Consider the following 27505-nt stretch of genomic DNA (forward strand, 5'->3'; position numbering starts at 1 on the left):
AGAAAATACATGCACAGAGATTAACGGCTATGTCCTTCAGAAATATTGAACACCCCAGGTGTTGACAGGAAGCACAGATGCTTATCACATCTAAATAAATGAGACTGTATGATCCCAAATCAACTACATATTTAACCTGAGTGGTTTTAAGTTCACTTACAGATACACCTATATTCAGAAACCACTCAAGTCTTTTGCTGAATCCACATAATCTTGCTCAAAGCAGCAGAGGAACTCAACAGCACAGAGACTGCAGTCAGGAGTTTAATTCTGTGGTTAGACTGCCAGTGAAACTGCAGCAACAGAAAAGGTGGGGGAACAGTTTTAATTCCACTTTATATTTCTACAGAGAGTTTGTAACAAGTATTTAGTACCTTTCCTCTCTGGAGTTCACAAGTTGAGAGAGCATAACCAAACAGAACAGTGTCACGCTTTTGAGAAACAGGGCAAGGACATTGCCTCCACACAGCTTTTGTACCTGTGTGTCAGGCAGGTGGGGAGTTGTTTCATCTCTTTTTTTACACTGTCCACGGCTGCAAACCTAACTGTGGACTGAGTTGCCACAGTACCATAACATCTAGGAATAAAGCACGTCACTACAAGCACTTGCAGAGGAAAGAAGCTACATCAGTTAAGCAGGAAAAGAAAATAATTAGTCTTTAATATAGAGTATTATAAAATGGGTTGAACTTTTTTCAGCTACAGGAGGGGCTCAGCTTATCAATCTGTGGCTATGACAGGTGGGCACATCCTCAAAAGGCAACAATACCTATTTAAAACCTTTTGCATTCAAAATCTTGTCTCTTTTTACCTCAGTATTTTAAAACGTCATTAAAAATTTAGACTCAGCTCTTGTTTCCAGAGCTTGTGTGAGTCCCAGCTTCAAGATATGAAACAAAGGGAGCGACTTGGGCTTTCCTGGCTTTTGTTGTTGTTGCCACACTTGGGATCCGCACACTGCAAACAGACATTTGTTTAAAAATAAACCATTCGATTTGCGTTTCGGGTTTTGTTTTTAACGTGGCCAAAATCCCCTCCGCCGCACTTTAGCAAAAGCCGCTTTTACCGAAACACGGTCGTTTTCCGCAAAGAGGAGCGGGGACGCCTCGCACGCCGCCTGCCAGGCTCCACTTCCCAGCGGGCGGCACAAAAGGCCGGGAGGAGGCGAGGGAGGGAGCGAACCCACGTTCGCGCCTCACCGGGGCTCCATGGAGGCGAGGCCCGACCCCGCCGCGCCGGGCTCTCGCAGCAGGGGAAGGGCCAAAGCCCCGGCAGCCCTGAAGCCCCTCCACCGTGCTGCGGCGGACGGGACACTCACCTCGCAGGGCCGCCCCGGGATGGCGGCGCAGGGCGGGGTGCGGCCGCCGAGGGGCTCCCGGCGCGGCTCCCTCAGGCGAGCGGCGGCTCCCCGGAGACACAGCCCCACCGGCGGTCTCCACGGCAACCCCCGCCGGAGCCCCGGAGACCCGCGCGCCAACAAAAAGGCTGCGCATTGGCAGAGCAGCCGCTCCTTGGCAGCCAATGGGAACGCGGGGAACAGGAAGGCGGGGAGGGGCGGGTCGCGGCTGGAGCTGGAGCGGGCCGCGGCTGAGGGCGCTGTTTGTGGCGGTGTGGCGCAGGGCTGGGGTGCCGTCTGCGATGGGCTCGGAACTCAGCCTGGAACTACTGGTTTGTCCCTAAAACTTGCTGTGCCTGGGGATGGGAAGGTGCTTTTTTGCCCCAGGGAGGTGAAGGAGGTGTTTGCGTGGTGGCGGCAGGACAGTGTGAGCAGTGACTCGAGCCAGACCGTGACTGCAAACCAGCTCCTTGTACAATTGTACTTAAATGTGAGGTGATCGCATTGCAGCGAGCTTGAAAGACAAGGTGTGACAGCCGCAGCCCTGTCCGAGTCCTGGTGCAGGCACAATGTCAGCGCAAGCCCTGAGCAGACACAGCACACCCAGGCCTTGAAGTTTAGATTGGGTATAAGGAGGAGATTCTTTCCTGTTAGGGTGGTGAGGCGTTGGAATGGGTTGCCCAAGGAGGTTGTGAGTGCTCCATCCCTGGCGGTGTTCAAGGCCAGGTTGGATGAAGCCTTGTGTGGGATGGTTTAGTGTGAGGTGTCCCTGCCCATGGCAGGAGGGTTGGAACTAGATGATCTTGAGGTCCTTTCCAACTCTAACTATTCTGATTCTATGATCTGCAGGGTACAGCCACAGCTTTGAAGGCCCCTCTTGTTGTGACGAGTCACATCACACTGATGAAGTTCAGCTTGTGCTCAAGTGTTTCACTGACCCAGCATTTACTGCTGTAAGGATGAATTCCAGGGTCCGTCTGTGGGTGAAAACAATGCCCCCGTCTTTCTGTTGTGGCAAAGTACAGGCAGTGTTGCCGTGAACAGCAGCATCACACTGTTGCACCTGCAGAATAACCTCTGAAGCCATCATGATTCTGTAATACATGTCTGTCAGTGGTGCCCTTCAGCGTGCTCATGTACATACACAGAAAGACCTGCAGTTCAAAGGCTGGAAGCTAGAAAATGGTTAAACCACTTTCAAAAGTGGCTCTTTACCTTTGAATTTGCAAATAGGCCCACACAGAGTCCTCAAACAACAGAGGTCATTTCTGGAAGCAGAAATCCTGGTTAACCTGAGGAGGTTAAGCCTGGGAAGTTAGAGTCTGTACAACAGTACCATACAGATCGACCATACCTGGGAGATGTTAAATGCAGATGGTAAGCAGACCCCATCCAATGTTGGAAGCCAATAAACTGACACTTACCAGAAGAGGCTTTTATACATTTTATTAACTAGATCGGGTTTAACATCCCCCCCCGCCTGACACACAAACTGGTTTTTGGTGTTATATTCCTGACTTTTGCAAACATAGGTGTTTACGCTGCATAGGGAACAACTAACTGCAAATGGTAATTAGAAGGAATACTTTCAACTAGCTCAAGTCCTCAAGTCTCAAATAAAACCGCAATCAGAATGGCAGAGCGGCACAGGAGCAGCCTTGTGTTCCCTTGGCCACTTTCATGTTTCAAGGGCGTGCTCTCAGTTCCTCTGAGCTCCCTGTCTGCGACCTGACCAAGTCACAAAGTGGCTGATAGGGGGCCGAAAACACTGAGAAGTGTTCCCATTATCAGTGGAAGACGGAGATGACATTATACATAAAAAATACTGTGCTTTTGTTCTACTAAAATGCCCCGTGTATTCCAGTTACAAAGTGAGGGAGCATACGGGTCCTAAAAACCTAAAACGCTTCCTCACAGGGACAGTGAGCTGAAAACACCAGCCACGGAAGACAGCGAGATGCTGTATCATCCCAAAACTCCGCACCAGGAGAGCCTCTGGGATATGAGACAGGCTTGAGACTAAGACCCTGAATTATTTTAGTAACATTAATACAGCTGATCGTCCCACTAATCGTCCCACTCTTCAGCTTTGTGTGCACAGGATGCAAAGACAAAAGTGAATTACACAGGTGAAGTGCAGAGCTACACAGATTTGATCGTAAGAGGAAACAATTGGATAGATGGAGCTCGTAATCTCTAGGTTATCTTCATCATTGCTTTGTTCCATTGGCTGCTCACGGGATCACAGGAATGTCATGACTGTTCTGTTCTTGCCAATCTGCCAGGGCTCCAGTGGGTAAAAGCGGATGACAATCCTTTTTGGGTACAAAAGCAAAAATGCAGTGGACAAGAAACATTATTTTACAGTTAGATATTATCCCTGCCCAGTTTGCAACAAGGTAGGAAATCTGCATGATGTTCTCACTGTCTCACACTCACAGTGTTCATTTAACAGAAGCAAAAATAAGCCATATGCGGGCAGGGTACAAACAGATGCCAGACCTCATCCACACAAACCAAAAAGCAGATTGAATTTCAACACTGTTTGTACAAGATACTTGTTCACTTCACAAGGACCCATGCAGCTCTTAATTTGTCAGGTATTTACCCTGACAAGCACAGGGAAATGCTATTACTCACCTCAGGGAGACAGGGAAGAGGGCAGAGAGGGACATGGCCTACCTTCAGGACAGCCAATTGGCACAGCGACCTGTTCCCATGGGGTTTTGCACCAGTTACAGCAACTGGAACTACTCATCTTCAGAGAACAGTAACTCCCAGGCTATGCAACGACTGCAAACCGGTCCATAGTTTTACCTGGACCCAAACCACGTCTGGGATTTGGCATTCATGAGTTTCTGTTTGCTAGGCTAGTCTGGGCTCTGTGTTACACTCTAACCTCACAGAGGACATGGGAACCCACCTCCTCATTACTTTGCGCACCTTCCTGTATTGTTTGCTGTGTTTCACACATTCATAAAGCACAGAGCAGAGGCGCTCGCTCTGCCCCCCGGGGGCCGCACGGTGCCTCTCCCCTCGGGGCGACGGAACCCCCGGCCCGCCCGCACTCACCGCTCGGGGCCGAGGCCCAGCTGCGCCGTCAGGACATCGAAGAAGCGGGCGCTGTGCCGCTGGTTCTGCTCCGCCGAGCCCACCACGCCGATGGAGGAGACGAGCAGCTGCGCGCAGGGCTCGGCCGAGCCCGCCACCACCATGGGCAGCCCGCTCCGCACCGTCACGCTCACCCGCTGCGGACACAGCCACCGTCAGGCCCCGGCTTCCCCCCCACCTCCCCGCCGCCGCCGCCGCTGCCCCGGCCCCTCGCTCACCTCCGCCGGCTTGCCCAAGATGTCTGCGGCGGCCGCGCACAGGTCCTGGGCCAGCGCCGGCGGCAGCCGCCCGGCCGGCAGGTTGGTGTCGAGCTCCAGGAACGGCATGGCCCCGCACTACGGCACGGCGCGACCGCACCGCCACCGCCCAGCCCGGCCCCCGCTCCGCCCCCAGCGCGGCCCGAGCCCCGGAACCGGGCACTCTCGCGGCTCCCGGGGCTGCTGCAGCAAGGCGGGGGCACCCTGCACTTCCGCCGCCACGGGCTCCCGGTGTTCCGTGTGGTACCCCAGCTGGGGCTGGGGCCTTTCGGTTTGGACACCGTGCTTTGCTGGGATGTGATTTAGGGACGGTGGGAGCCAGGAACTCCCGTCTCACTGAGGGATGGGTTGAACGAGTTTTGTGACAGGTCTTAATGCCGATGGGAAGACATTTCTGGTCACCGGAACGGACACCTCTGCGCAGGGAGGGTTAAGAATGGCAGAGTAGTGATGTCTCAGAACAAGCAGCACTGCAAGAAAGTAAAAGGCAAGCAGAGAGGTTTCTTTTTTTATCCAATGTATTACCAAACAAGCTTGTGCAATCAGGACTTTGAGCTCCCAAGTGGATAAAAGACCCTGCAGGCTGCCTCATAGGGACAGTCTCATCTACAGATCAGAGGTGTCTAAGGTAGACATCAGAGCTTTCTCAGAAGCTCAGCTACTGTCCTGTGAGCATTACACATGCTCTTTTACAGCAAAAGGTTATGAACTAGCTAGACTAAAGGGGCTGTGCCCTGTTGTGGAAATCAGCCCTTTATGATGTGACCTGTTGGGTTTTCTCCAGTTCTAGGCAATCCTAATGAAAACTGATGGAATTGACCATTTGTTTTGCTGGAGAAATTTCTTGGCCTTTACTGCTGCTAATGAAGACAATACTGGCATGAGGAGCTCTGTGGGTAAACCAGCCAGCACGAAGGCTGGAAAAAGATTTCTAGGACAGGGATTGTGAAGAGAGAAGGGATAGGGCACGGCAGGCAGGCAGGCAGGCAGGCAGGGGGTGGCTGCCTGTGGTGGTAAGCCATAACACAGACACTGCCTTCAAATCCAGGAAAGCAGCAGAAAAAATAACCCAGGAAGACCATTAGATTCCAGGGTAAATTCACAGAAAGATAAAATCTTGTAAATAGATGATCCCCAGTTTGCAACTGAAACAAAAGCAGTGGGGGTATTCACCCACCCTGCAACCCCCAGGTGCAAGCCCACCACTGCCGGATCCCTGGGAGTCACTACCTCCAAGTAAGATGCTGTTTAGCATCCATTTTCTGTTTTTCATTCTCTTAAACACTAAAAATCTCTTCCAATTCCAAGGCCAAAAAAAAAAACAAAAACACCCCACATGGCAAGAAACCAGCGTAGCAGAAAGCCTCCAAAGGGAAAATAAAAGATTCAAGTCATCAGATGTCAGCAATTAGAACAGAACATGGGACTGTCACAAACATCTTTATTGATACATGTTTTCCTTCGCTCTCGATGGCTCACCATGTGAATGGCAGATTGTTCACAGCCTCCCAGAGTTTTTGTTAGACAAAAGACATTTGGTTTATTGTTTCTGTCTTGGAGCTGGCAATTAAAATGCTTGTAGGGAGATGCCTTGGGTAGCATGGTGTAGTCTTTGGTGACATGGTTTAGTGTGAGGTGTCCCTGCCCATGGCAGGGGCGTTGGAACTGGGTGATCTTAAGGTCCTTTCCAACCCGAACTATTGTATGATTCTATGAACGTATGACCAAGACAGGACAGCACAGCAGCAAGTAGTCTCAAACCTGTTCAGCCTTTGGAAAATCATGGCAGTTTTTCCCCTTCTGCAGACATTTGCCTGTGCCATCATCCACTTGGAAATTCCACTCTCAAACTTACATACATATAACCCCCCACCCACCATTTCCCATTTAAAATTTAACTCAGTTGTAGACAATATTTTGTGAATAAACATCCATAAAAACATACAATTCAGCTTGGGAAGAAAGGAAAGGGTGGGAATAATCATGTGCCTATTTCTAATATTTTGGAGCATGGAAAGAGAGGGCGTTGAGTCAGGTCTCTTGTCCTTATAGAGAACACAATCACAAGACAAAATTTCCGGCTCATGGAAGCTGCAGTATGTCATGGAATTCTCTTTTCAGACAGGGAATTTAAAGATCTCCCAGGCTCTCGACTAAATTGGTGGTATCTAGAACTGAAACATTAGGGAAAAACATCACCAGAACACATCAGGTTTTATAGAGCTTACCAGCAGAAACATCACCAGCCAAGACATGGTGGTACTGGAGAGAAAACGAGTTATTTGATTAGTGAGAGAAGCAATTCCTGGATTATTTACTCATTTTGTCCTGTTCTCTAAAGGAAGAGTTCTTAGGCAAGGGTTTCAGGGTAAGGTTCAAGGGCAGCAACCACTTATGAATGGAAATACGCAGAGATACATATTCCACCAGTTACTGCATCCTTTACGATTTGCTATTTTCAACTGAAAAAACTAGAAATGGTCGGATCCTCTCAGTTTTACCTCATAAATTGTACTGCAGCACAAAAGGGTTCTGCATTTGCCAAGAAAAAGAGCCCCAAAGCTCCAAAACAACTCTCTGTCCTTTTATTGTGAGATGTCTGTTGCTCAATGCCACAAAACCTCTTATTCCCTCAGCTGTGCAGGGTCACTTACTTACTTGGTAAACTTCCATCCAAAACAGTCTCAGAAGACCATGTCTAGATTTACTCCCCCTCTGCATTTTCTGGGAGAAATGTGGATTGCTATTGCAGCATTACCACAGACAAAACCAATCTGCTTGCTATTATATTATCTTCCAAGCGATCACTGTGAATTCATCCTCTCGTTGTATTCCCTATATAATAGCAAGAGTATTTTAGTTAGGCAGTTAAGCAAAGGCTGTGGCCACCATCAGCCTTTTCAAGTGGCTCAGTCTTTACTGAATGGATCTCCCAGAACAGCCCCTATCATGCGTACGGGCAAACCAAGCAGCAAAGAAACCCGGGCTTCCAGAAATGGGGAGCAGTGGCATAACCAAAGCTTTGGGAAGATTCACAGTTGTAGATGAGGAAACTTCTTACAGGAACCTAAAGGTAAATGGAAGGGTGGGGTGTGCATGGAGAGCCAAGCAACAGGGCCTCAACAGTGAGACACTATAAAATATAAAATAAAATAAAATAAAATAAAATAAAATAAAATAAAATAAAATAAAATAAAATAAAATAAAATAAAATAAAGTAAAGTAAAGTAAAATAAAATAAAATAAAATAAAATAAAATAAAGTAAAATAAAATTAAATTTATTCCATTTATTTTTTCACTTTGTGACCTCCTGTAGTTTTGTGCTGTCTGTGCTGGGAAGGAAGGTGAGGACCAAACACGCCTGCAGTGCTTGCCACTTGAGAAGGAGCTGCAAATGTTGAAATCACATGAAAACAATGATCCCCATCCTTTGCAGTTCCCCAGTGTCCCCAGTTTGTAGGCTGGCTCGGTTTTTGTCAGGAAATACCATTCATGTCAGTACCATCTCTTTAAAGAGTGACGCTGAAATAAAACCCAGATGCACACATTACGTGACCCGTAGGGCCTCAGCCTTCTGGATGAATTTAATGATTCAAGTCTTAAGCCTTCCCCAGCTTCCATGCACAAAGATACAAGAAAGGTCTGGTGGGGGGAGAAACACTCTGCAGTTCCTGTGTTAGAATTACAATGCTCTTTCCAGTTACATGTAGAACTGGGGGTCAGAGAAGAGGTTAAAACAAAAGTGGCATGAAAAATGGTAAGATAGGTTAATTCATTTCAATATCTTCATCAACACAGGTGCCAGATGCTCCTTCAGCTGCGGATGAATTTGAATGTTGCTCAGTTCTTTGATGCTGAAGATCATCTCATGGGCTTGAAGGAAAAGCTCTTTCCCCACAGCATCCTCCACCCGCCTGCGCCACTCCATCAGCCGAGGTCTGTCTTCAAAGATGTCACAACCAACTCCCACAGGCTGCAGGAATGGGGAGAGAGCAACAGTGAAGTGCTGGGCACAGGCATCAAAAGTGTGCCTGCAGGTACAGGTAGGGGAAAAAAATTGAGAGGAGCCTGTAGTGGAGCAGTAGGAAGGAGGGAATTCTTTGGTTGGGTGTGTCTATGTGGAGGACAGAGGAGCTAGCCTGTGTTTTTAAGGGCATTTACAAGTAACTTCCTGAGTTCCAGAACAGCTGCTACAAGCAGCAAAGATGCCTACAACTCATTGTGATTTTCAGCTACAGCAGTGGTGGGCTGACAGTCCCAGGGCCAGCTGCACGGTTCGCCTTAGGGAGTGCTGTATTATATAGGAAGACGCCAGCGCAGAACACTAAGTATTTGACTGAACTTATGTCTTAGCTGACATCATCTACCTCACTTCTGCTTTCTGCCTGTGGCACTCTCTGAAACACAAAGCTGCAGAGAAGCAGAACTGTCTTTGGGACTTTGTTCAGTCTTTGGGACACAGAAGGAATCAGACCCTGCTGCTCTGGCAGAGAACACCTAGTTTAGAATAGACTTGATTCCTGTGTCTGAGAATCAGTTTTGCATCTTCCAAACGTCGCATGGGCAAGTGCCATCTGAAGTAGAATATGGCTATATCATTTTCTTATTTCATCAGACCTGTTTGCTGTTGTTTCTCAACTCCTTCTCTGGAGGGTGAAAATAACATCAGGATAAAGGATGAAGAAGGATTGTTAGAGGAGAGAAACAGAAGAGATCTGTTGCAACCGGCTTTTTTTTTTCTCTCTTTTTCCAAACTAGTTTTCTGAACCCACACCCATATTCTCCCCATTGTCTTAGCTGTGTTGAGATAAGCCCTCACTCCTCTCTCCACATGCTGCATCCCTCCCTGCCCGGCAGCATCTGCTTCCTATTGCACTGGGCCTTCCTTACCACACTCCAGCACTCACCTGCATCAGCTCCACCACGGCCACAAGATCTGCCAGAGAGATCTCACTCCCGATGATAAAAGCCTTGTCCTGCAGAAACCTCTCCTCAAACTGCTTCAGGGAAGCGGAAAGCCCCTCCATAACCTCCTGGAGTTTCTCAGAGGGCAGTGGCTGCCCTGTGAAGAGGGGAATCAGCACCTGAGGAGAAAAGGAACTGCAGAGTACAGCCAGCCATTTTCTGATGGATCTGGTGGTGGTCACTTAAGTTACACGCCATGAACTCACCATGGTCAGTGATCTGCAGGATGGGATGATGCTAGAGCTTCATGGACTGCTGCACGTGTGAGTAGCTCATGGACAGAAAGCACACAAGCAGTCCTGAGCAGCTGATCTGCTGTGACAATAACCTCCAGCTAATGGGCAGCAATATGCAGAACAAAACCAATTTTGTTCCTGGCAGTTGTGCCCTCCCACCCCACCTGGATGGGTGACAAAAGAGCAACAGCTCCAGGGAAGACACATCTCTGCTCTGTCCTGTGTTTCAGCAGGCTGCCTGCACCCCAGCTCAGCCTGTATCCACCCTGCTGTGTGGCCGGGTGCTGGTGACAGGGTGCTGGGAAGGAGGGCACGGCGGTGGCTGTGGTGGGGAGTGTGGGAGGCACTGGAGTGCATCAGCACTGGCTGGTGATGCAGGAAATAGCTTCCCCTGCGTGACAGCAGCCAGCGAGGCTGGGAATGGGTAAGCACCATTTTTACACCAGCCCTTCTGTGGCCTCCCAGGCATCATTCTCTAAACCACTCCAAGTTTTTCCAGAGCAGTTACGGAAAGGGTGGTCATTGTCTCCACAGGCTTGCTAGCACAGGGGGTGGTTGCCTTTCCATGAGATTTTCCACCCTTTGCGGAGGTGCACAGACCTTCGGAGCCTGCAGTGTTTAACAGCAATGTGCCTCCACCTACCACATCTGAAGGAACATAGCTTGTTTAGAGAAGAAGAATGAATACAGATTTCCACTGGTGGGAGTGGACTCTATTTCTACTTACTGCTGGTATTTTCAACAATTCAAGTTGGGATTGCTTAATCCAAGCCAGGATTTTTGCCAAATACATGTGGAATCTATTTCACCAGAAAATTCATGGCCAGCTCTCTTCCTGAGTGATTCCAATTAGGCATGATGGGATCTCCAGATATAATCACTTGAAACAGCATCTTCTTCCTTTTCCGTATCTCAGAGCAGTCCATCTTCTCCCATGTCTACCTAATATGCCTTCTGTTACATGGTGGCTTTATATGTTTCATTATTCTGAGGATCTTTTCTGTATCTGGATTATCTAAACAGCAACAGCAACTGGTTGGATTTCTTTCTGTTTCCCAATAACAGCCTGCAAAGACTGGAAGAAACTGCTTCTTGTATGAATCTGACTCATATCTGAATTGCTTCTCTGTGCTTTCTAGCCAAAAATTCAAGTGTCAATAAACCAAGAGGCTAGTCCTGATACACTTTGTTAGGCACAAACAAGGGCAAACTTTACACAGGAAAGGTGAAGTACTTACCTGTTTACTGACAACCCTGGTTTCACCTGAAATTCCATACCACAGCTGCACTGGAAGGGCTGTATTTGCACACGGGTCTCTCCAAGGATATTCGCATTAACTGTCTGGTGAGGTGGCTGGAAATAAATGCCCAGCAACATCATCTGACACTGAGTGATTTTCTACCTCAGGGTGATTCTTCTGACTTTGCCTAAGTGTAGATTCATCTGACTGCACTGAATAAAGAGATGCTGCCGTTCTGTCTGTGTCTCTGTTCTATTTCTATTTCAGAGCAGTACCCAAGTGTGCTGGAAGAAGAAGGCTCCTTCTGGGTTTCCACCCAGATGAGGCTGCAGGGACGTGTATGAAGAACACAACCCTGGCTGCTTCCAGCAGCTGAGCTCATGCTCGCCAAAGAAGCAAAACTTCTGCCTATGTGCACGCTCTGCACAGCTGTGCAGGGAGGGAGAGGTCCTTGGAGGCAATATCCAATCTGTTACATATTTGTTCTCAAATCCAGGCAATGGAAGTCTGTTGGGCTTTGAGACCTTCTGTACCAGACCTGTCGCAGAATGGCTGAAGCTGCTTTTGCCAGATCTTGATGTTGAGCAATTGGGCACAGCTGCCTCTCTGACAGCCCCACTCAGCTAGCAATGGCCTAGGTTTGCTATTTCGGCATGATGAACTCTCTTCAAATTGGGACTGTTCAAATGCTCAGTATTCTGCCAGGAAAGCATGGCTTTACACACATTTTAACATTCCCTCTCTTTACCTTGATCCACATGGTCTTAGGAGCGTTAGCCCGGATGTTAGCATGATGCCACGAGAGGTATTCATCTACCTGGGCCCGTTTCTGTATGTCTGATGGGTACCAGTGGTCAGGTGTGTTGTACTTTCGACTCAGATACAGCAGAATGGCGGTGCTGCTCAGACAGTAACAAGAGACAAGAAAGGGGCAGGGAGTTACAATGCAGAATCACAGAATCATAGAATAGTTCGGGTTGGAAAGGACCTTAAGATCATCCAGTTCCAACCCCCCTGCCATGGGCAGGGACACCTCACACTAAACCATCTCACCCAAGGCTACGTCCAACCTGGCCTTGAACACTGCCAGGGATGGAGCACTCACAACCTCTCTGGGCAACCCATTCCAGTGCCTCACCACCCTTACAGTAAAGAACTTCCTCCTTATATCCAATCTGAACTTCCCCTGTTTAAGTTTGAACCCGTTACCCCTTGTCCTGTAACTACAGTCCCTGATGAAGAGTCCCTCCCCAGCATCCCTATAGGCCCCCTTCAGGTACTAGAAGGCTGCTATGAGGTCCCCATTCAGCCTTCTCTTCTCCAGGCTGAACAGCCCCAACTTTCTCAGCCTGTCTTCGTACAGGAGGTGCTCCCATCCCTGATCATCCTCGTGGCCTCCTCTGGACTTGTTCCAACAGTTCCATGTCCTTTTTATGTTGAGGACACCAGAACTGCACACAATACTCCCTCTCCTGCCCCTTCTGAACTTGCTTCCTCCACTAAAAAGCATTCAGATCAGGATTTCTGATGGGGTCTAGGGACCACAGATGAGCACCTAATTCCCATGGTTATCAGGCAGCACTTTGTTCCCATGAATGCCCTTAATCACCTTAACCCATCACCTTCGTTCCCATGAAAACTTCAACCTGCTGGAAAACCACAGCACTGTTCCATGCAGAGTACTGCCAGGTAGTACTGGGGTGAACAAACAATAAACCTCAATAATCATCCATCCCCACTGCTGATCCCACTTGTTCCCCAACTGTTCTGACCCAGCTCTCTGAGACCTCTGCATGTTTATATGCCTGTGTATGAAATGAAACTCTCTAAGGGGTTATGATGCCTTTCCATCAGATCTGTCTCTAGCCTGCAGCTTCCAGTGAAATCAGTGCAAGTCCCAGCAAGAGAAGCCTACAGAACCTTTGCTTGTGTATCCAGATGTTTATACTTTCATTGATTGGAAGGAGAGATCACATGGAAAAATACTCCGGTCACCTGCAGCAATCTGCAGGCTGTTACTGCAAGAGAGATGCTGCAGAAAATCTTGTGCTGACAAAATGGAAGATGCAGGTCCTGCTGCTATGCTGATACCGCTGCAGTTCCATTATTTCAGTATCCTGATACCATTAAGCAGTCTCCACATGAATCTTACAATGTAAACCCTATTTTTTGTCTCTGTTTACTTGGCCATTGTGACTAGTTCAGATAAACAGGATTTTTTTCCCAGGGTAAAAGGCATTTTTATAGGCTGTAAACATTTCCCAGGAATGTTCATAATCCCGTTTTGAGGTAAGTGCATTCAGGGTAAGACCAAGAAGTGATTTGTTTGCAGCTGGTTTGTTTGCATTCTGAAACACAACTCAAATGGAAAATGGAAACAGAGCAAATGAGGTTATCCTATTGAAAATAACCAACATGTTCGTCAATTCCGTGATCCTTAACCATTCAGCAGGAATGATGTCTCCTAAATGCTGCACAGGTTACTGGTAACCAAAGAGGTCTAAGGACTGAGTTCTTACCATTCTGCTAGGGTAAAGTCTCCATCCTTTAGTGCTGGTACCTTCTTCAAGAGGCTGACTTTGCCAGCTCCTTCGCTATTTGACGGCCCTATGAGCACGAAGTCAGAGGTTAGAAGTGTTTCTGCTAGTGAATGATAAAGGAAATGCCTGTAGCCAACTCCCAGCCAGTGAACTGTGTTAAGTTTTCCATATCAAAAAGTGTCCTGATGTGGTCAAATTTCACAACTAAAAGATAGTGCAATTGGGCAGTCAGTGTAAAAGCTACCTGCAGAGGGCAGGCACACGGTATGGCGTAGTTCACATTCCCATACAGGAATTCTGTTGCTTGACTCAGTCATACTCACAAAACTTCCTGAAAAATATCACTCCCTGAGAGGCATTAAGATACCAGAATGAAGGTACTGATGTGGAAAACACTATTGCAGATAACCGGGAACAGCTGACTTGAGCAGTACCCTACAGCTTTAGAGACAGGGAGGAAAAAGACAGAAGTCAGGATGAAGACCACTGAGCACCTACAAAACACAGTATTTGCCAAGGAAGCCAGGTCTGGAAAGGTTGGGTTTGCATGCAGAGCATCCTAACAAGGGCAGATGGCTGCAGCTCCTGCTCCTGTTCCCACAGGCAGCACCAAAACAAAGTAATTTTCCTGTAGTTTGTGATTGACTCCAGCTGGGATGGAGTTGGGATGGAGAGTGACTGAAAAGCCCTTGTGCCCACAGAGATCGCTGCAGTGGCTCATTAATCAGACAACTCAGCTGGCTTATGGCACAGGAGCAAAATCTTCCTGTTTGTTTGCCTCTAAAGAGCAGAGGGAATTGAGCATCTACAAAGAAAGTAAATGCTGTCAGCAGAGCTGAGCACTCAGCAGACACAGCTGAGGATATTCCCTGAGTTTTTGCTGGGATGGGGAAAAACATGAATGCCAGCAATACAAGTCGTGAAATAACTCATTCTGCCACAGTGGACAACGGGTAGGGGCAGGAAAGCTCAGGCACCTCTGCCCTGCATTACTCCTGGCTCTGCGTTACTCCTCACTCTGCAGGTCAACCTGCCTCCGTCAGGAAAACACAGGAGGAAGACACCATCCACAGTCCCTTGGAGGCGTTGACAGCTGACTGCCTCATCAGGTTTTCAGTTTCCTGCTGCAGACACTGGACTTGACAGCCAGCGGTCACATGCCAGGGAACCGTAGGAAAGCCCAGGAATGCCTAAGAAAAGGTGTGAGGAGTTTGTTTCGCTTGTTTGAAGTGCTCACCAGAAGGAGACATCACACCTACAGTGCAGATCCCGACGGAATGGGCCTGGGCAGCAGGAGGTCTGCTACAAAACTCTCTTTGTTCAAAAGGGCCGTCAACTGACAGGCAGTGATCTGCAGCCCCAAGAACTCTCTGCCCCATTCAGGAGGCAGCATCAGCATCTGCTTTACTGGACAAACATGCAGCAGGGAATAGTCTCCATAGAACAAAACCAGCCTTTGGACTATCGAGTTTATCTGCAGCCAGCTTTGGGAAGGGGTGGGAGGAAGGAAGGTTGCTGCATTACGGATTACAGACTACTTTCCCAATATTGATTTCGCATGAGACAACTCAAGCCCAGCCAGCATTACCACCCTGTTCTCCTTTCTAGCTGACTACCCTCTACTTGTTTCTTCTTTGAGAAATGCTTTTTGTAATTCCAGTGTAAGCAGCTTCATTGGAGACCAAGGTTCACATCCTTCTGCTGCCTGAAGGGATTCAAACCCATGTCCTCCATCTCACTGCGAAATGCCTCTGGCTACCTGTGGTGATGGAGGCCTCCATCCGGCTTAGCTGGGTAGGAGGTTCCAAGTGCACAGCAGAGCCAGGCAGAGCTGTGAGGAGAGGTGGGAAGAAATGGCTTCTTAACAATAGGAGCCAGACAGAAAGTGCAAGTTTAGCCTAATAATTGAGAAATTGAGAAACTCAAATATTAAAAATAGATACATAAAACAACCCCCCAAAATCAAGCCAGTCGGCAAAGAAGGACAAGGTGCCTTGCACCCGTGGTTTTTATGACAAAAACAGTGAGGCGGATGTATGTGATTCTACTATGAGGCAAGGAGCTGCTCTGGGAGGGTGCTTGGCCCTGTGCTTGGTCCTCTGCTTTTAGCAGGCCAGCGGTCATCACACACCCAGCTCTGGTGAGATCTCTAAGTTCAAGCGGTCCTTGGAAACACGCAGCAGAATGTGGCAGGTCACTGATGCCCACAGCTAGCGAGCACTCAGCTCTCAGACCCTGCTGCCTGGTTGTTCTGCTGTGTTTATTACCCAAGGTAGCCAAGAGACAAGGGTGAGATGTAAGCAGTGGGTGAAGGCAGCCTGAATCGGATTTCAGCCTGGTTTCGTCGTGCAGCACTCCTAGCAGGAATACTGAACATATCAGTCCCCTGATGGGCCTCATGTCGTTACAGCGGGTTGGGCGGTAGGTCAGTGTCTGTTAGACTGCACCGCAGCCCAGCAATGGCACCTTGTTTGCTTTATCTCATACAGGGTCTTTGCGTAGAGACATAAAAGACCTGTGCGTGACTGAGCTGCAAACTGATAAAAGCCTTGGTTTGAACAATAACTCCAGGTTGCTTCATTTGACCGACTGAGACCAATCTGTATTTGCCATTTAGCAGAGTTTAAGCTTTTACCTCTCTTCCAGCATCCAGAGCCAGCCCTTTTGTTTAGTCGTATGAAGTGACTGACACTTGTTTGTCACTCCTGTGATGTTGACCCCACTTAGGATGCTCTTTAACATCACTTGGGTCTGGTGTAATTTCCTGATGTCCCCCAAGGAGATACATATATATATAATACATATATGTATATACACACACTGTAACTTTAATAAGCATACACTGTCAGAAAGCAAGGCAGGCTGCACACAAGAGGAATTCTGAGGTGTAAGTCATAGCGCAGAGAAGGAGATTGACTGGTGGGTAAAAAGAGCAGTGGACAAGGTTTGACAGAAGTAGAAAGGGTAAAAAGGAACAACCAAACCAGACTATTTGCCAGTCATGTCCCTGGCTACTCATCTCCTCAGCTAAGGTTTTCCAAGTACTGTGCTTTGCCTTAGCCAAAAGAGTAGCGATTGACAAGGAAAGTGCAGTGGGTAAGTGTGCAATAGTCACACAGTTGGACAAGCCCGAACAGCTGAGTGTTCCTCTCGAGGACAGCATTCCCAGAGCGCTCCTCCTTGGCTGCCGCTGTGACTAATTTGCTAGAAATGGCTGGAGGAACATTCCTTGGGGATCCACAAAAATAGGTGCAGCACAGCCATGAGGCTGCTCTGGGAATGAGCTGCGTGTCAGACCCTTGCAGCCCCTCCGGAGAGCGAGTGTTCAGAACCCCTCGGTTAAGCTGAGGAGCTGGACCGTGCCTCCCTCCCAGCCGGCCGAGCATCGCTCCCAGCTCTGAGTGAGCCTGGGCAGGCTTAGCCTGTTTCACCCTCCCCAGGCAAGAGGGTCTCTGTCTTGAGAGGCCACCAGGGTGGGACCGCAGGTGATCTGAGCTTAGCCCCTGAGCTCTGCACGTCCGCATCCCTCATTCGTGGGTGATCTCCGGCTTCCACGAGCTCCAGCACTGCGCTGCCTCCCGGGGCCCCAGCGCTCCCTCCTCCGGCTCAGACCGAGCCTCCCAAACAAGGCTGACACCTCCTCAGCAGGGACAGGGCCCCCAGCATCGCTGCTTGTGGGGCCCGGACCGAACGGAGCACTCCCGGGCTCGACAGCTCCTCAGCTCCGCGCGGAGCCGCGGCAGGGGCCGAGATGCTTTAGGGGAGCTTCTGCTCCTCACCCGGAGGGGCGACGGGGCCGTGGAAGCAAAACATAACCCCCGCTCCCGGCGGCCTGCGCCGTCCGGGGCCGCAGCGATGGCCGCTTCTGACCAAGGTGTCGGGAGCCCAGAGCCCGGGGCTCAGCCCGGCCCCGGCCCCAAGGTCGCGGTGCGGCGCCGGGTGCCGGCTCTCCCCGCGGGCCGGGAGCGGACCGGACGCGCGGGGGGAGCCCGATTCGTCCCTCCCCTCACCTGCATGGGGCTGCTCCGCGCCGCTCCCCGCCGCCGGCTTCTTCCCCAGCACCGAGTCTGCCAAGAGCCAAGAGAGGGGCCCTGAGCTGCGGCCCCCGGCGCGCTGCAGCCCGCCCCGGCCCCGTGCCCGGCCCACCTTTGAAGAGCTCCACCTGCTTGAACTCGAAGGGGATGTTGTTGCTGCGGGCGAAGATGTAGATGGAGCGGCAGGGCTGCGAGAGCAGGTCCAGGTACAGCTCCAGCCCCATCGCGCCGCCCGGCCCGGCAAGCGGGGAGGCGGCAGCGGCTCCGTCACGGCCGCCGGGGGCGGCCCCGCATGGGCAGGCGGGGGGAGGCGCCCACCGGGGGGAGATGCCGGGGGAGTCCGGGAGAGTGCTCCCGGCTGGGGCAGCGTCGGCGAGGCACGGCAGGAGTGGGGAGCACACAGAGGGCTCCCTTCGCCGCGGCACTGGGCAGCCCCTAGAGCTGGGGCCGTGTGCTTCAGGAGCAGGTAACAGTTGGAATGGTAACTTACAAGTGATGGAAGGGTACCAGCCTCAAAGAAGAGGCTGGTGCTAACCGCTGAGGGAGAGGGGCTGTCATTGCCCTCCCCAGCCTTGGCTGATGACACAGGGGTCAGGAGCCCATTCTCGCCCACAGCGTCTCACCACGGCTCTCGCAGGGTAAATGCTTGCTTTCTAACGCGGTCCTGCGGGGATGTCTCACACTGCTAACAGGGCCCTTGCGCAGCGCCCTCTAAGCCAGCGTTCATCTCGCTCCCTAGATCTCAGCATGGTTTGCAGCTCAGAAGGTAATTCCTTGGGACGCAGTCTCTGCCCAGTGCTGCAAAGTGCCGCTGAAGGACGCCCCCGTGGGCATCGCCCTGCGCACAGGCAGTGCAGTTCCTCTCTCCCAGGTGTTTGCCATTTCAGATTTCCACGCAAACGGACGAGAAGCGAAGCAGCGCAGACTGAATTCAACCCCTTCCACAGAGCCCACAGCGCTTCAGAGCTGCGTGACCTGCGGAGGGTGACAGTGGCTGAGCACAGGGACGCCGGGGGCTCTGGAAGTGGCTGAACCACTCAGAGCAAAGTCAAACCCGCCTCGGCTCAGCCGACACCTCGTTATCAGCGCCGGGCCTGAGAGCTGGTGCGTCAGGAACAAAGCCTTGGAAAGAGCCCCAGGAACCTCGGGGAGAGGGAACGGGGGGATCAGGTGCTCTTTTAGAGGTTCATTAGAGGGGGCGGCGAAAAGGCTTGGGTACCGAGCCCGGAGCTTGTTGGCTGGTACGTTACAAACAAACGCTTTCAGGTGCTTCCTTTTATGCCACTTGGCCAAGACTTCAGCTCTGAGACCTCCTTAGGAATGGGGTTTAGTGTGGTAGTGTTCAGTCAGCCAGAGCCTGGTGAACAAGCTGTGTCTCGACATGAAGCATTGGACCCGCTGCACCGCACACCCGTTTTCAGGGTCATCGCTCAGAGTCAGAGCGGTGTGACAAGAGTTCCTTGGCCGGAACAAGAGCGGGGCCGTGTACCCCTCACTTCCCTCTGCAGCTCACCCTCTAGAGCTCCCCGGCAAGCACCAACACGCCGGAGGTGAAGGCTTGCGCTGTGGCATGTGCTGCTTCAGTGCAAAGAGATCCCAGATGGCAAGGGAACGGAGAAAGGGAGCGGGAATGTGGCTCTGCGCAGGGAACGGCCTGAGAAGCCTTTGTGCTTCAGAATGGCCACGAGTCCCTGTGCATCACCGGGAAGAGTCTGGCGAGCTCAGGTGGCAGCAAGAGTGGCAGCTGTGGGTTCGCTTTGCTGCCGTGCTCATGGTTCAGTTGATCCACCGGTCCTGCCTGGACTTCAAGGTCTCCTCATGGCCCTCATGGCGATGTTCCTTCCTCAGGTTTTCCTCCCGTTTGGTGTCTGCACTGCACAGCCCACACAGCCAAAGAGGTGTTTTCACCTGGTCACGTTACACAGCATTTGACCGCGTTATTCCTGGCTCTAGGCTAGTGCTTCTAGCGCTCTGTTGTCATCTATTTTCATCAAAGGCTGTTTCTCCGGCCTTTACTTTCTTTGTCAGCTTTTTGGAAACAGGAACACAGGAAACAATACAGTAAGCTTTGCAGTTTATTGTAATCATTTGGAAAAGGTCACAGACTTCGTATCTGGTGTTTTAAACATTCCTCCCATTTTGTGTATCCCAGCTGCATTTTATTCGAGGAAGCACAGACTCTCGCCCCTTTCCAAAGAGCTCCTGGCCGGAATGGGAGCAATTGAATCAGAACAGCACACTGAATGGGTGACTCTCCATACTCAAGTGAAAGGGAGTGGACACCAAACAGGCATTGCACTGAGGCAAGGCAGAACTCCTGCACAGCTCATTGGGTTTTGGCAGGGAGCTCTTGGGGCTTCCAGTCTATAGGAGCTGGAAACAGCCAAGAACAAATGACACAAATGAATACAAGGAAGGAGGTGGAGGGTTGGCAAAAGGCAAAGGGGAAGATGCTTTAGCTTCATGATTTACAGTGAAAAAGGCAGCAAGGCAGATTTGTGTCCAATTCTATTGCCATCCACAGAGTTAATCTGGGGATGCAATGTACTGCGTGCAGAGCAGGGCCCAAAATGGCACCGGTCACCGCACACGGCTTCATCGGGAGGGTGAGCCTACAGCTCGGGTGCGCTTGGAGCAGACAGGGACCACCACAGGAAAAGCAGTTTAAAATCTGCTCCTGCCACCGTGACCCCGCCGGAGCGAGGTGTTTATCCTCTGGGACACTGGCAGCAGAGAAGCACCAGACCCTGAGCTCAGAACGCGGTGTTCATGGCGCCTGCAGGCAGTGGGTGATGTTTAAAGAACTCATGCCTCATTACTCAAGCAGAAAATTGGCTCAACCTTCTCTTACGTGGAGCTCTTGTGCTACAAGCATCATAGGGAAGGAAAAAGGCATTCTATGTGCTTTGGCTCATGCAGTGCTTTTGCACGCACAGCAGCTCTATCAAGATTCTGGAGGGAGATGTGTATCGAGAAAGGCTCTGCTACCGAGCCCAGTTTGAGGTTTGCCAAGATTGGCACGCTGTGAATTAGGCTCAGATGATTTCTCTGCTCCTACTCGCCCAGCTGCACGAGGCACTCATTCTGCTGGCAGGAAGTTTGCTCTCAGCAAGACTGGGAAAAGCTGGAGGTCAGGAATGCGGTTCGGCCAACAGCAGAGTGCAGCGGGGCTCGGCAGCTTGGCTGAGGCAGAGGAGGGACCGCTGTTATCCCGGTGGGGCAGCAGCCCAGCTGGTGGCTGCGGTAAGCTGCAGTTACAGAGGAAGTGGTGGTTGAAAGTACAACGTAAACAGGCACCATGAGCCTCAGCTTGCAATGCCTGCCTACAGCTGCTAAAGCAGCCACACGGGCTTGCATTAAGAAGACTGACATCTCGCACCCAGTGTAGTACACAGGCACTTCTGTGGGTGGTGTAACCAGCCAGCAGGGACAAAGGGACTTCCAGGTACAACCAGAGCTTAACAACAACAGAGCTTAAACCAACCCCGGCTCTGCAAGCTGGAACCCTCGTGGCTCGTACCTGGAAATGGAAGGTCACAGGGACAGGAGGACAGGAAGGCAGAAGGGTACAAAGGGACACGCAAAGGCGAGAGGCTGCCCAGGTGGGGAGGATGACTCAGTGGGTGCTTCCTTCCCAATCCTGATCACAAATCCAGCTACGACGTGCGGCGAGTGTAACCATCAGCTTCACTGAGAACCTGACTTGACAGGGGAGCAACTCAGCTCCTGCACTGGGCACTCCGCTCACCCTGGGGCTGGCCAGCGCAGCTCCCTCTGCCACCAGTGCTGGCACTTGTCAGTGGAGAGAGCCTGGCTTACATGGCATCTACTGGGGTGACAAAGCCGCTGTGGGGAAAGGACAGAGCACTTGGTACGGCTTGCGCAGGGGGACTGTGCTCGGCAGCAGCTTCTCTCAGCTGTGCAGGCTGTTCTTTGCAAAGTACTGCAGGAGTCTGTGGCTGAGCATCTCTATTTACAGGACCAACCCCCTCATTCCCGGAAGCTGGAGCCTCACTTGGGTACCTGCACAGCCGAGGTGCTGAGGCCCTTTGCTCCCACGGGTGACACTGCAGTCTCTGCTGGCTCCAGGACCTCTGGCAGGGTCCCCATCAAAGGCCAGGTCCTGACCTGCCTCTTTAAAAGAGCAAACACCTTGCAGCTGAGTGCGTGGCAAAGTGGAAGCCATTTTCTCGTTATTTTTCTTGTTTCAGACAGATCTGTTCTGCCATAGCCCCAGGAAACCCTCGCCCTTTCTATGCTGCTGTGGCCTGGAAAACTCAAAGCAGGAATGGAAAGGGCAGGAATGGAAAGGGCAGGAATGGAAAGGGCAGGAATGGAAAGGGCAGTTCTGCCTGGCCCCAGTTCCCAGCAGACTGAATCGCCTCTGTCCTCGAGCAGATCCAGTGGTGCTGGAGCCTGAAAGAAAAGCCTGCAGCGGTCAAGAGGAGAAAGCTCACTGCAGCCTGAGCTGTTCGAAGCTGCAGGAAGGCTGTGACGGAAATGCACTGTGCGGAATGGTGTTTCTGGATGATTGCTTGGAAATGCTGAAATACTACAATAGTCTGCACTGAGCCATCCGTTTTACTGAGCGCATAACCCCTGATTCAGGCTGTCTGCTTTAGGAGCTGCTGCTTGAAATTCTCCATCAGTTCAGGTGCAATCTTATCAGCGGTCAAGTTCTTGGCGTTCAAGATCCCTTCGTGTGCTTCCTGGAAGAGCTGCGTCCCCACCGCCTCTTCCACCCGCCTGCGCCACGCTGCCAGCTTCGGCCTCTCCTCGAAGAGGTCGTAGCCAGAACACACAGGCTGCAGAGAGACAGCAAGAGAAGCCGGGAGTGAGTCAAACAGCCACTGACAGGGATGGGACCGGAATGAAGCAGGATGCCAGCCGCTCAAGGCAGCAGCGGGTGGAGCTCAGCTCTGGTTCTTAGCTCATAGGAAACCGGAGGCGTCATCTGCAGCAGCTGCTGTCCCCTGGGACATGCAGTGAAAGAGCTAACCCAGGAACTGCCTAACGTGGAACAGAGGTCAGCATGGCTCCTTCAAATACCTGTACTTCTGTTTGTGATCGCTCTTCCTGGGGAACCCTGTCCATACTCCTACAGAGAGCACTGCCCTGTCAAAGCAGATGTTCCCTGGCACATGGTGGTCGAAGTTAGAAAGGAACGAGGTTTAACTCCACTAAAGAGTTAACTGCAGAGAGAAAGATCTGCGTTGAAGAGGTGGTGCCTGGCCTGCCCACAGCCCCTTGTGCACAACCGGCAGCGCTCACCTGCATGAGCTCCACCAGTGCTACGAGGTCGGCCAGGGAGATCTCGCTGCCTGCGATGAAGGGCTTGTCCTGCAGGAACTTGTCCTCAAACTGCTTCAGGACAACGTTCAGCTCTTCGGTGGCACCCTCCAGTTTCTCTGGAGGAAGCGGCTGGCCTGTGAGGAGGGGCAGCAGCACCTGGAGAGAGGAGAAACGAGCTGCTCCTCACAGGTTTCCCTGCAGACCTCACCCACACCCTCTCACTGCCCCTTCCGAGGAGCCCCCAGCAGCCGCGCTGGGATAACCGGTACCACGGATCTCCTCCGCAGGTTAACGTTAACGCCTGCCATCACGCCCTGCCTGTCCCTAGACAGTCTGAAATCTCAGCCACGAGTCTCCTCCCAAGGCAGGGCTGCATCATCTGAAGCAGCTGCCTCTTGCTTTCCGCTGTGAGCTTTGTCCTTGCCACGGCGCTGGGCAGTGAGCTGTGCCCGGGGACAGCTGCTCACCCGGCACGGGTTTGCCCTGCACCTCACAGAGCTGTGGCTGCACCAAGAGGGATTTGAGCCGCTTCAGTTCGGCTCGGCCGAGCAGCCAAGTCAGCTCAAGATCTGGTTTTGCTCCTGGCTGGTGTATTTGCTCCGAAGGGCCCTGCGCACAGAAGGGCCATTGCACTCGGAGCCCTTAGGTTTCGGTATATGATGTCTTACCTTCATTAGGAACAGCTTGCTGCCCTTCCCGCGGATGTTGACGTGCTGCCAGGACAGGTACTCATCGACCCTAGCCCTTTTCTGCAGGTCAGATGGGTACCAGTGGTCAGGAGTCTTGAATTTCCGCACCATGTACAGGAGGATTGCGATGCTGCCCAGTGAGCAAGACACAGCCGTGAGCCGATAATGCAGGTCTAAAACACTTCCTCCTTTCTTCCCCCCCCAGGGTGTGTGCTGCTGGACCAGCAGCACTGCAAACCCGATCCGAGCCGGGTAGAAGTGCAGGACACACAAATGCTAGTGGGGCACAGCACATGAGCTTGCGCTGGCTTGACCAGCGAACACACAGCGCACTGGCAGAGCCTAAGCATTAGGGTAAGCAACAGTGCAGCAGGGAGTTGAGCTTATTTGAACCTCACCTCTCTGCTAAGGTGAAAGAACCATCCCTCATGGCGGGCACCTTCATCAGCAGGTTCACCTTCTGGAACTCCTCTGTCTTGTGCTCCCCTGAGGAGGGAAACGAGATCTTACTTGACAGTGATGCTCGAGGCCCGTCTGCAAACACCTGAGGAGTCCGTGGGCACCATGGGCCTCACGTTCCTGGTTGTGATTGCGCAAACACAATCTGGTTTAAGTTCACAAGCAATCGGAACGTGCCGCGGGGTGGACAGGGAGCGGGCCCTGTGATGTCAGCTTGCGCGCTTATTGCCTGCGCCCCAGAACCGCCTCTCAACAAGGGTCAGGATGGCTCCAAGTCCTTTCATACCAACAGCACTTGGCAGCTCTGGGCTCTATCAGCTCTGCACTCGTGCCTGGACGTACCTGTCCCGTGCAAACCCAGTGCAAACACCGAGCACCTTGCAGGAAAGGGAACCTGGCGTCAGAACTGCGAACCACGCGGACAGTGAGGGAGCAGCCGGCTTTGTTGTTTGGGGAGGGTTTCTCCAGTAAATGTGATTTATAAAGGAATGTATAAATGTAATTTACATTCAACTCGATTTTTAGTCCTCAGATGAGAATAAATGGCTATGATTCCATATAAAGCCATGGGTACTTCATTACAGATCTATCAATCAGCTCTGACTTTTGCTTTTAGGCAGAGGGAGCCTGGCAGGAGGAGGTGCTTTGCTGGTCGGAGGTCTCAGTGTGCTCCGTTACATTTGAACCCCGTCCCAGAAGCCTTGTTTTATGTGACTCGTTCATGCCAGCCTTTGCCAGCCGCAGGCTTCCGTCCCACGTGTGTACCTCCGTGTTCAAGCTTCCCTAACATCTGACCCTGCGCCACGTCCTGCTGCGCGCGTCGCCTGAGGATCTGTGCCAGCAGAGATGCTCCCGAAGCTCCCGAAGCAGAGAAGCCCCCTCCACACAGCCGCTGCGGCTTCCTCCAGGAGCTGTGCCCGTCCTCAGGTGTCCCTCCGGTGCCACAATTTCTGTCTGTTCTTGCTCTTGCTACCCGTTTCCGAGACCTGCTGGGCCGGACACATTTAACCCACTGCCTCAGAGCTGCGTGTACGTTCCCCACCCCGGTCCTTACGGTGTAGTGAGGCCACCGCACTGTACTCCTGAGCAAGCACTCACTGGGGGCTGGTGCGCCCATAGTTGTGTGTCCAGCAGCTGGTTATGGACCTACCCCAGCTGTGGGTGCCGGGAGCGCTTCCCCACAGCTGCAGGAACGGGATGTGCCCCTAGCATTCCTGTAGTCCAAATTACCCACCTCAAATCCATCGACCAAAAGCAAGCACTGATGCCATGGGGCACAGACCACTCAATTTTCCTTCCTCTCAGTCCCAGTCTCAGTATTTCAGCTGTTCCATTCTTGCTTGCCTGCCAGTCTCATCTCCTCGGCACCAGTGCCCCACCACAAGTTCACGTATTGGGAAGAAGGGGAAGGACAGCAAAGGAGCCTGCCCCCAGCTACAAACAGGAACGTCCTTTCTGGCAGGATGGGTGGGAGGAAAGCTGCAGTTAACGCGCAGTCGATGCACAGGGGATCAGGAGCGCAGGGGAACGCCCAGAGACTGAACCACAGCAGGCCTGAGGTTTCTTTGAGTCACAAACTGGAGGTTCTTTTGTTCTCCTATCAACTTCTGCCGGAGCCTTCTCCTCTTCCGCTGGGTTTCAGCATCACTTACCAAGGTATTTTTGCACCTGGTACATTACCTTCATTTCAAATCCAGGGGCTCTGGAAAGGTTCAGAGATTGCTTTTACCGGCTTCGGTTACAAAGAAGATACCGATCTTTGGGCATCCTTCGGTGAAAATACGCGATACCTCTTGGGCAGGCTCCCAAGGCAGGCTCCTACCAATGATCAGTTGGTTTTCATACAAACTAAACCACCTTCTCCTCTCCACTCCTCAGCGTTCAGGCCGCTGGCAGTCTTGCTCTGCTGCCTTCACTGTCTCTGCAAGCCTGTCCTCAGCCCTCTCGAAACAGGATGACCACAAACAGCTTGGCCCGATGAACACCCGGAGGGGTGTCAGCCTGTCCTGCCCTACCGCACATGGGGAGCCACCTGCGAGCGCTGGGCATGAGGACCCTTCCCAAGGGGCTGCCAGCCCCTGCCAAGAGGACAAAAGCTGCTCAGCAGCAACCGCCGCTGCTCAGCAGAGTGCGAAGTCTGGTAAGGCAGCTGAACCAGCGAGCACTGCCCACCTCGGCTGTGCTCCCCGCGCGTGAGCATCCCATCTCTGCGGCTTTTGCTCTGCTTCCCACCTGAACGGGGAATGGCCTCGCATCCAGAGCCCTTCTCAGAAACGCGGTCAGGTTTTTTGGAGAGCCATTTTCTGGCGGGGCGGGGCTGATTTCAGGGATACCACACCACCAGGCACCTCCGCACGGTTGTACTTGTTGCAGAGGCTCCCTCCCATAGCACCAAGGGGCAGGACTGAGCCCCCAGCTCCCATCCGCACCGCAGCTCTGTCCAGGGAGCCGGGGCCCCGGCCACCCCCCAGCCCCGCTCACCCTTCATCAGCTCCACCTGCTTGAACTCGAAGGGGATGTTGTTGCTGCGAGCGAAGATGTAGAGCGCTCGGCAGGGCTGCGAGAGCAGGTCCAGGTACAGCTCCAGCCCCATCCTGAGCCTGCTCCTGCTGCTGGTGCTGCTGCTGGTGCTTGCGCTGCCGCCCGTCCCGGCCCGTCCCGTCCCGTCCCGCCAGCCCTATGCTCCCGGCCGGGGCGGAGCAGCCCGGTCCCTCCCGCAGGGGCGGAGCGCAGCCCCCACCGGAGCTCCCCCCCTCCGCGGTACCGGCTGCTGCCCGGACCGGGGTCCTCAGCCAAGGGCCGCTCCTCGTAGCGTGACTGCCCGCGGGCAGGGCTGTGCCCCTAGTGCCAAAGGGCAGGGGCGATGGCGCTGCCCCAAGGCGAAGCTCGGACCAGGCGCTGCTGAGTCACCCTTGCACAGGGCTCGTTTTAACGGGCTGCCCCGAACGGCTGCGGTAAGAGAGGCGGTGGAACCTTGTTCTGCTCATAGGAACTCACAGCTCTCGCCCTTATGCTTCCGCTACTCTGACACTTGCCCGGGACCCCCGTGCTGCGCAGAAACCACTCGAGAAAGCAGCCACAGAGCGCAGCCACGCAACTTCACGGCTACAAAACAGCCCCACATTGCTCGGAGGATACAACCACCCTCTCTGACCCCCATCCCTCAAGATTCCCAGCCCTCCGTTTCAGTCCAGTGACATACACCAGCCAATGCTGGCGTACATTCATTGTGCTTCACTATATAGTAAGTCAGAGCCTCGCTGTTTTCTCCTGAAGGCCTTGCAGGGTAGTTGCAGGCTGCAGCTATGGGGTAGCTCTAAGCCTTCTGCCAGGAGCAGCTAAAA

General features: G+C 52.2%; 4 protein-coding genes across 7 annotated transcripts in view; all 4 read right to left on the reverse strand.

Moving 5' to 3' along the window:
• CABIN1 (calcineurin binding protein 1) overlaps nucleotides 1-1456 on the reverse strand; it is a 109530-nt gene extending 108074 nt beyond the window's left edge. For all 3 annotated transcript variants that reach the window (XM_065693034.1, XM_065693035.1, XM_065693033.1), the window contains exon 1: nucleotides 1319-1456. The gene's annotated coding sequence lies outside the window, so the exon portion shown is untranslated. The remainder of the gene's footprint in view (nucleotides 1-1318) is intronic.
• Nucleotides 1457-2767: 1311 nt separating this feature from the next.
• LOC136021054 (D-dopachrome decarboxylase) lies at nucleotides 2768-4856 on the reverse strand. Its single transcript, XM_065692839.1, has 3 exons — nucleotides 4666-4856; nucleotides 4409-4584; nucleotides 2768-3651 (listed from the first exon to the last, which is right to left on the reverse strand). The coding sequence occupies exons 1-3, from the start codon at nucleotides 4771-4773 to the stop codon at nucleotides 3579-3581; spliced, it is 357 nt and encodes a 118-aa protein (XP_065548911.1). The 5' UTR covers nucleotides 4774-4856; the 3' UTR covers nucleotides 2768-3578.
• Nucleotides 4857-8252: 3396 nt separating this feature from the next.
• On the reverse strand, nucleotides 8253-18274 carry LOC136021127 (glutathione S-transferase theta-1). 2 transcript variants are annotated; one of them, XM_065693013.1, is made up of 6 exons: nucleotides 17834-18272; nucleotides 17698-17754; nucleotides 13667-13754; nucleotides 11896-12046; nucleotides 9613-9789; nucleotides 8253-8678 (listed from the first exon to the last, which is right to left on the reverse strand). In XM_065693013.1, exons 1-6 carry the CDS (start codon nucleotides 17943-17945, stop codon nucleotides 8478-8480), a joined length of 786 nt encoding a protein of 261 aa, XP_065549085.1. In that variant the 5' UTR covers nucleotides 17946-18272; the 3' UTR covers nucleotides 8253-8477. The 2 variants fall into 2 exon arrangements, with proteins under 2 accessions (XP_065549085.1, XP_065549086.1); XM_065693014.1 differs by lacking the exon at nucleotides 17698-17754 and having other exon boundaries at nucleotides 17834-18274.
• A 1509-nt stretch (nucleotides 18275-19783) lies between these two features.
• Nucleotides 19784-26959, reverse strand: GSTT2B (glutathione S-transferase theta 2B). Its single transcript, XM_065693015.1, has 5 exons — nucleotides 26643-26959; nucleotides 24101-24188; nucleotides 23682-23832; nucleotides 22993-23169; nucleotides 19784-22526 (listed from the first exon to the last, which is right to left on the reverse strand). The coding sequence occupies exons 1-5, from the start codon at nucleotides 26752-26754 to the stop codon at nucleotides 22326-22328; spliced, it is 729 nt and encodes a 242-aa protein (XP_065549087.1). The 5' UTR covers nucleotides 26755-26959; the 3' UTR covers nucleotides 19784-22325.
• Nucleotides 26960-27505: the final 546 nt, after the last annotated feature.

The sequence above is a fragment of the Lathamus discolor genome, chromosome 12 (assembly GCF_037157495.1).
Source record: "Lathamus discolor isolate bLatDis1 chromosome 12, bLatDis1.hap1, whole genome shotgun sequence".
Taxonomy (NCBI): domain Eukaryota; kingdom Metazoa; phylum Chordata; class Aves; order Psittaciformes; family Psittacidae; genus Lathamus; species Lathamus discolor.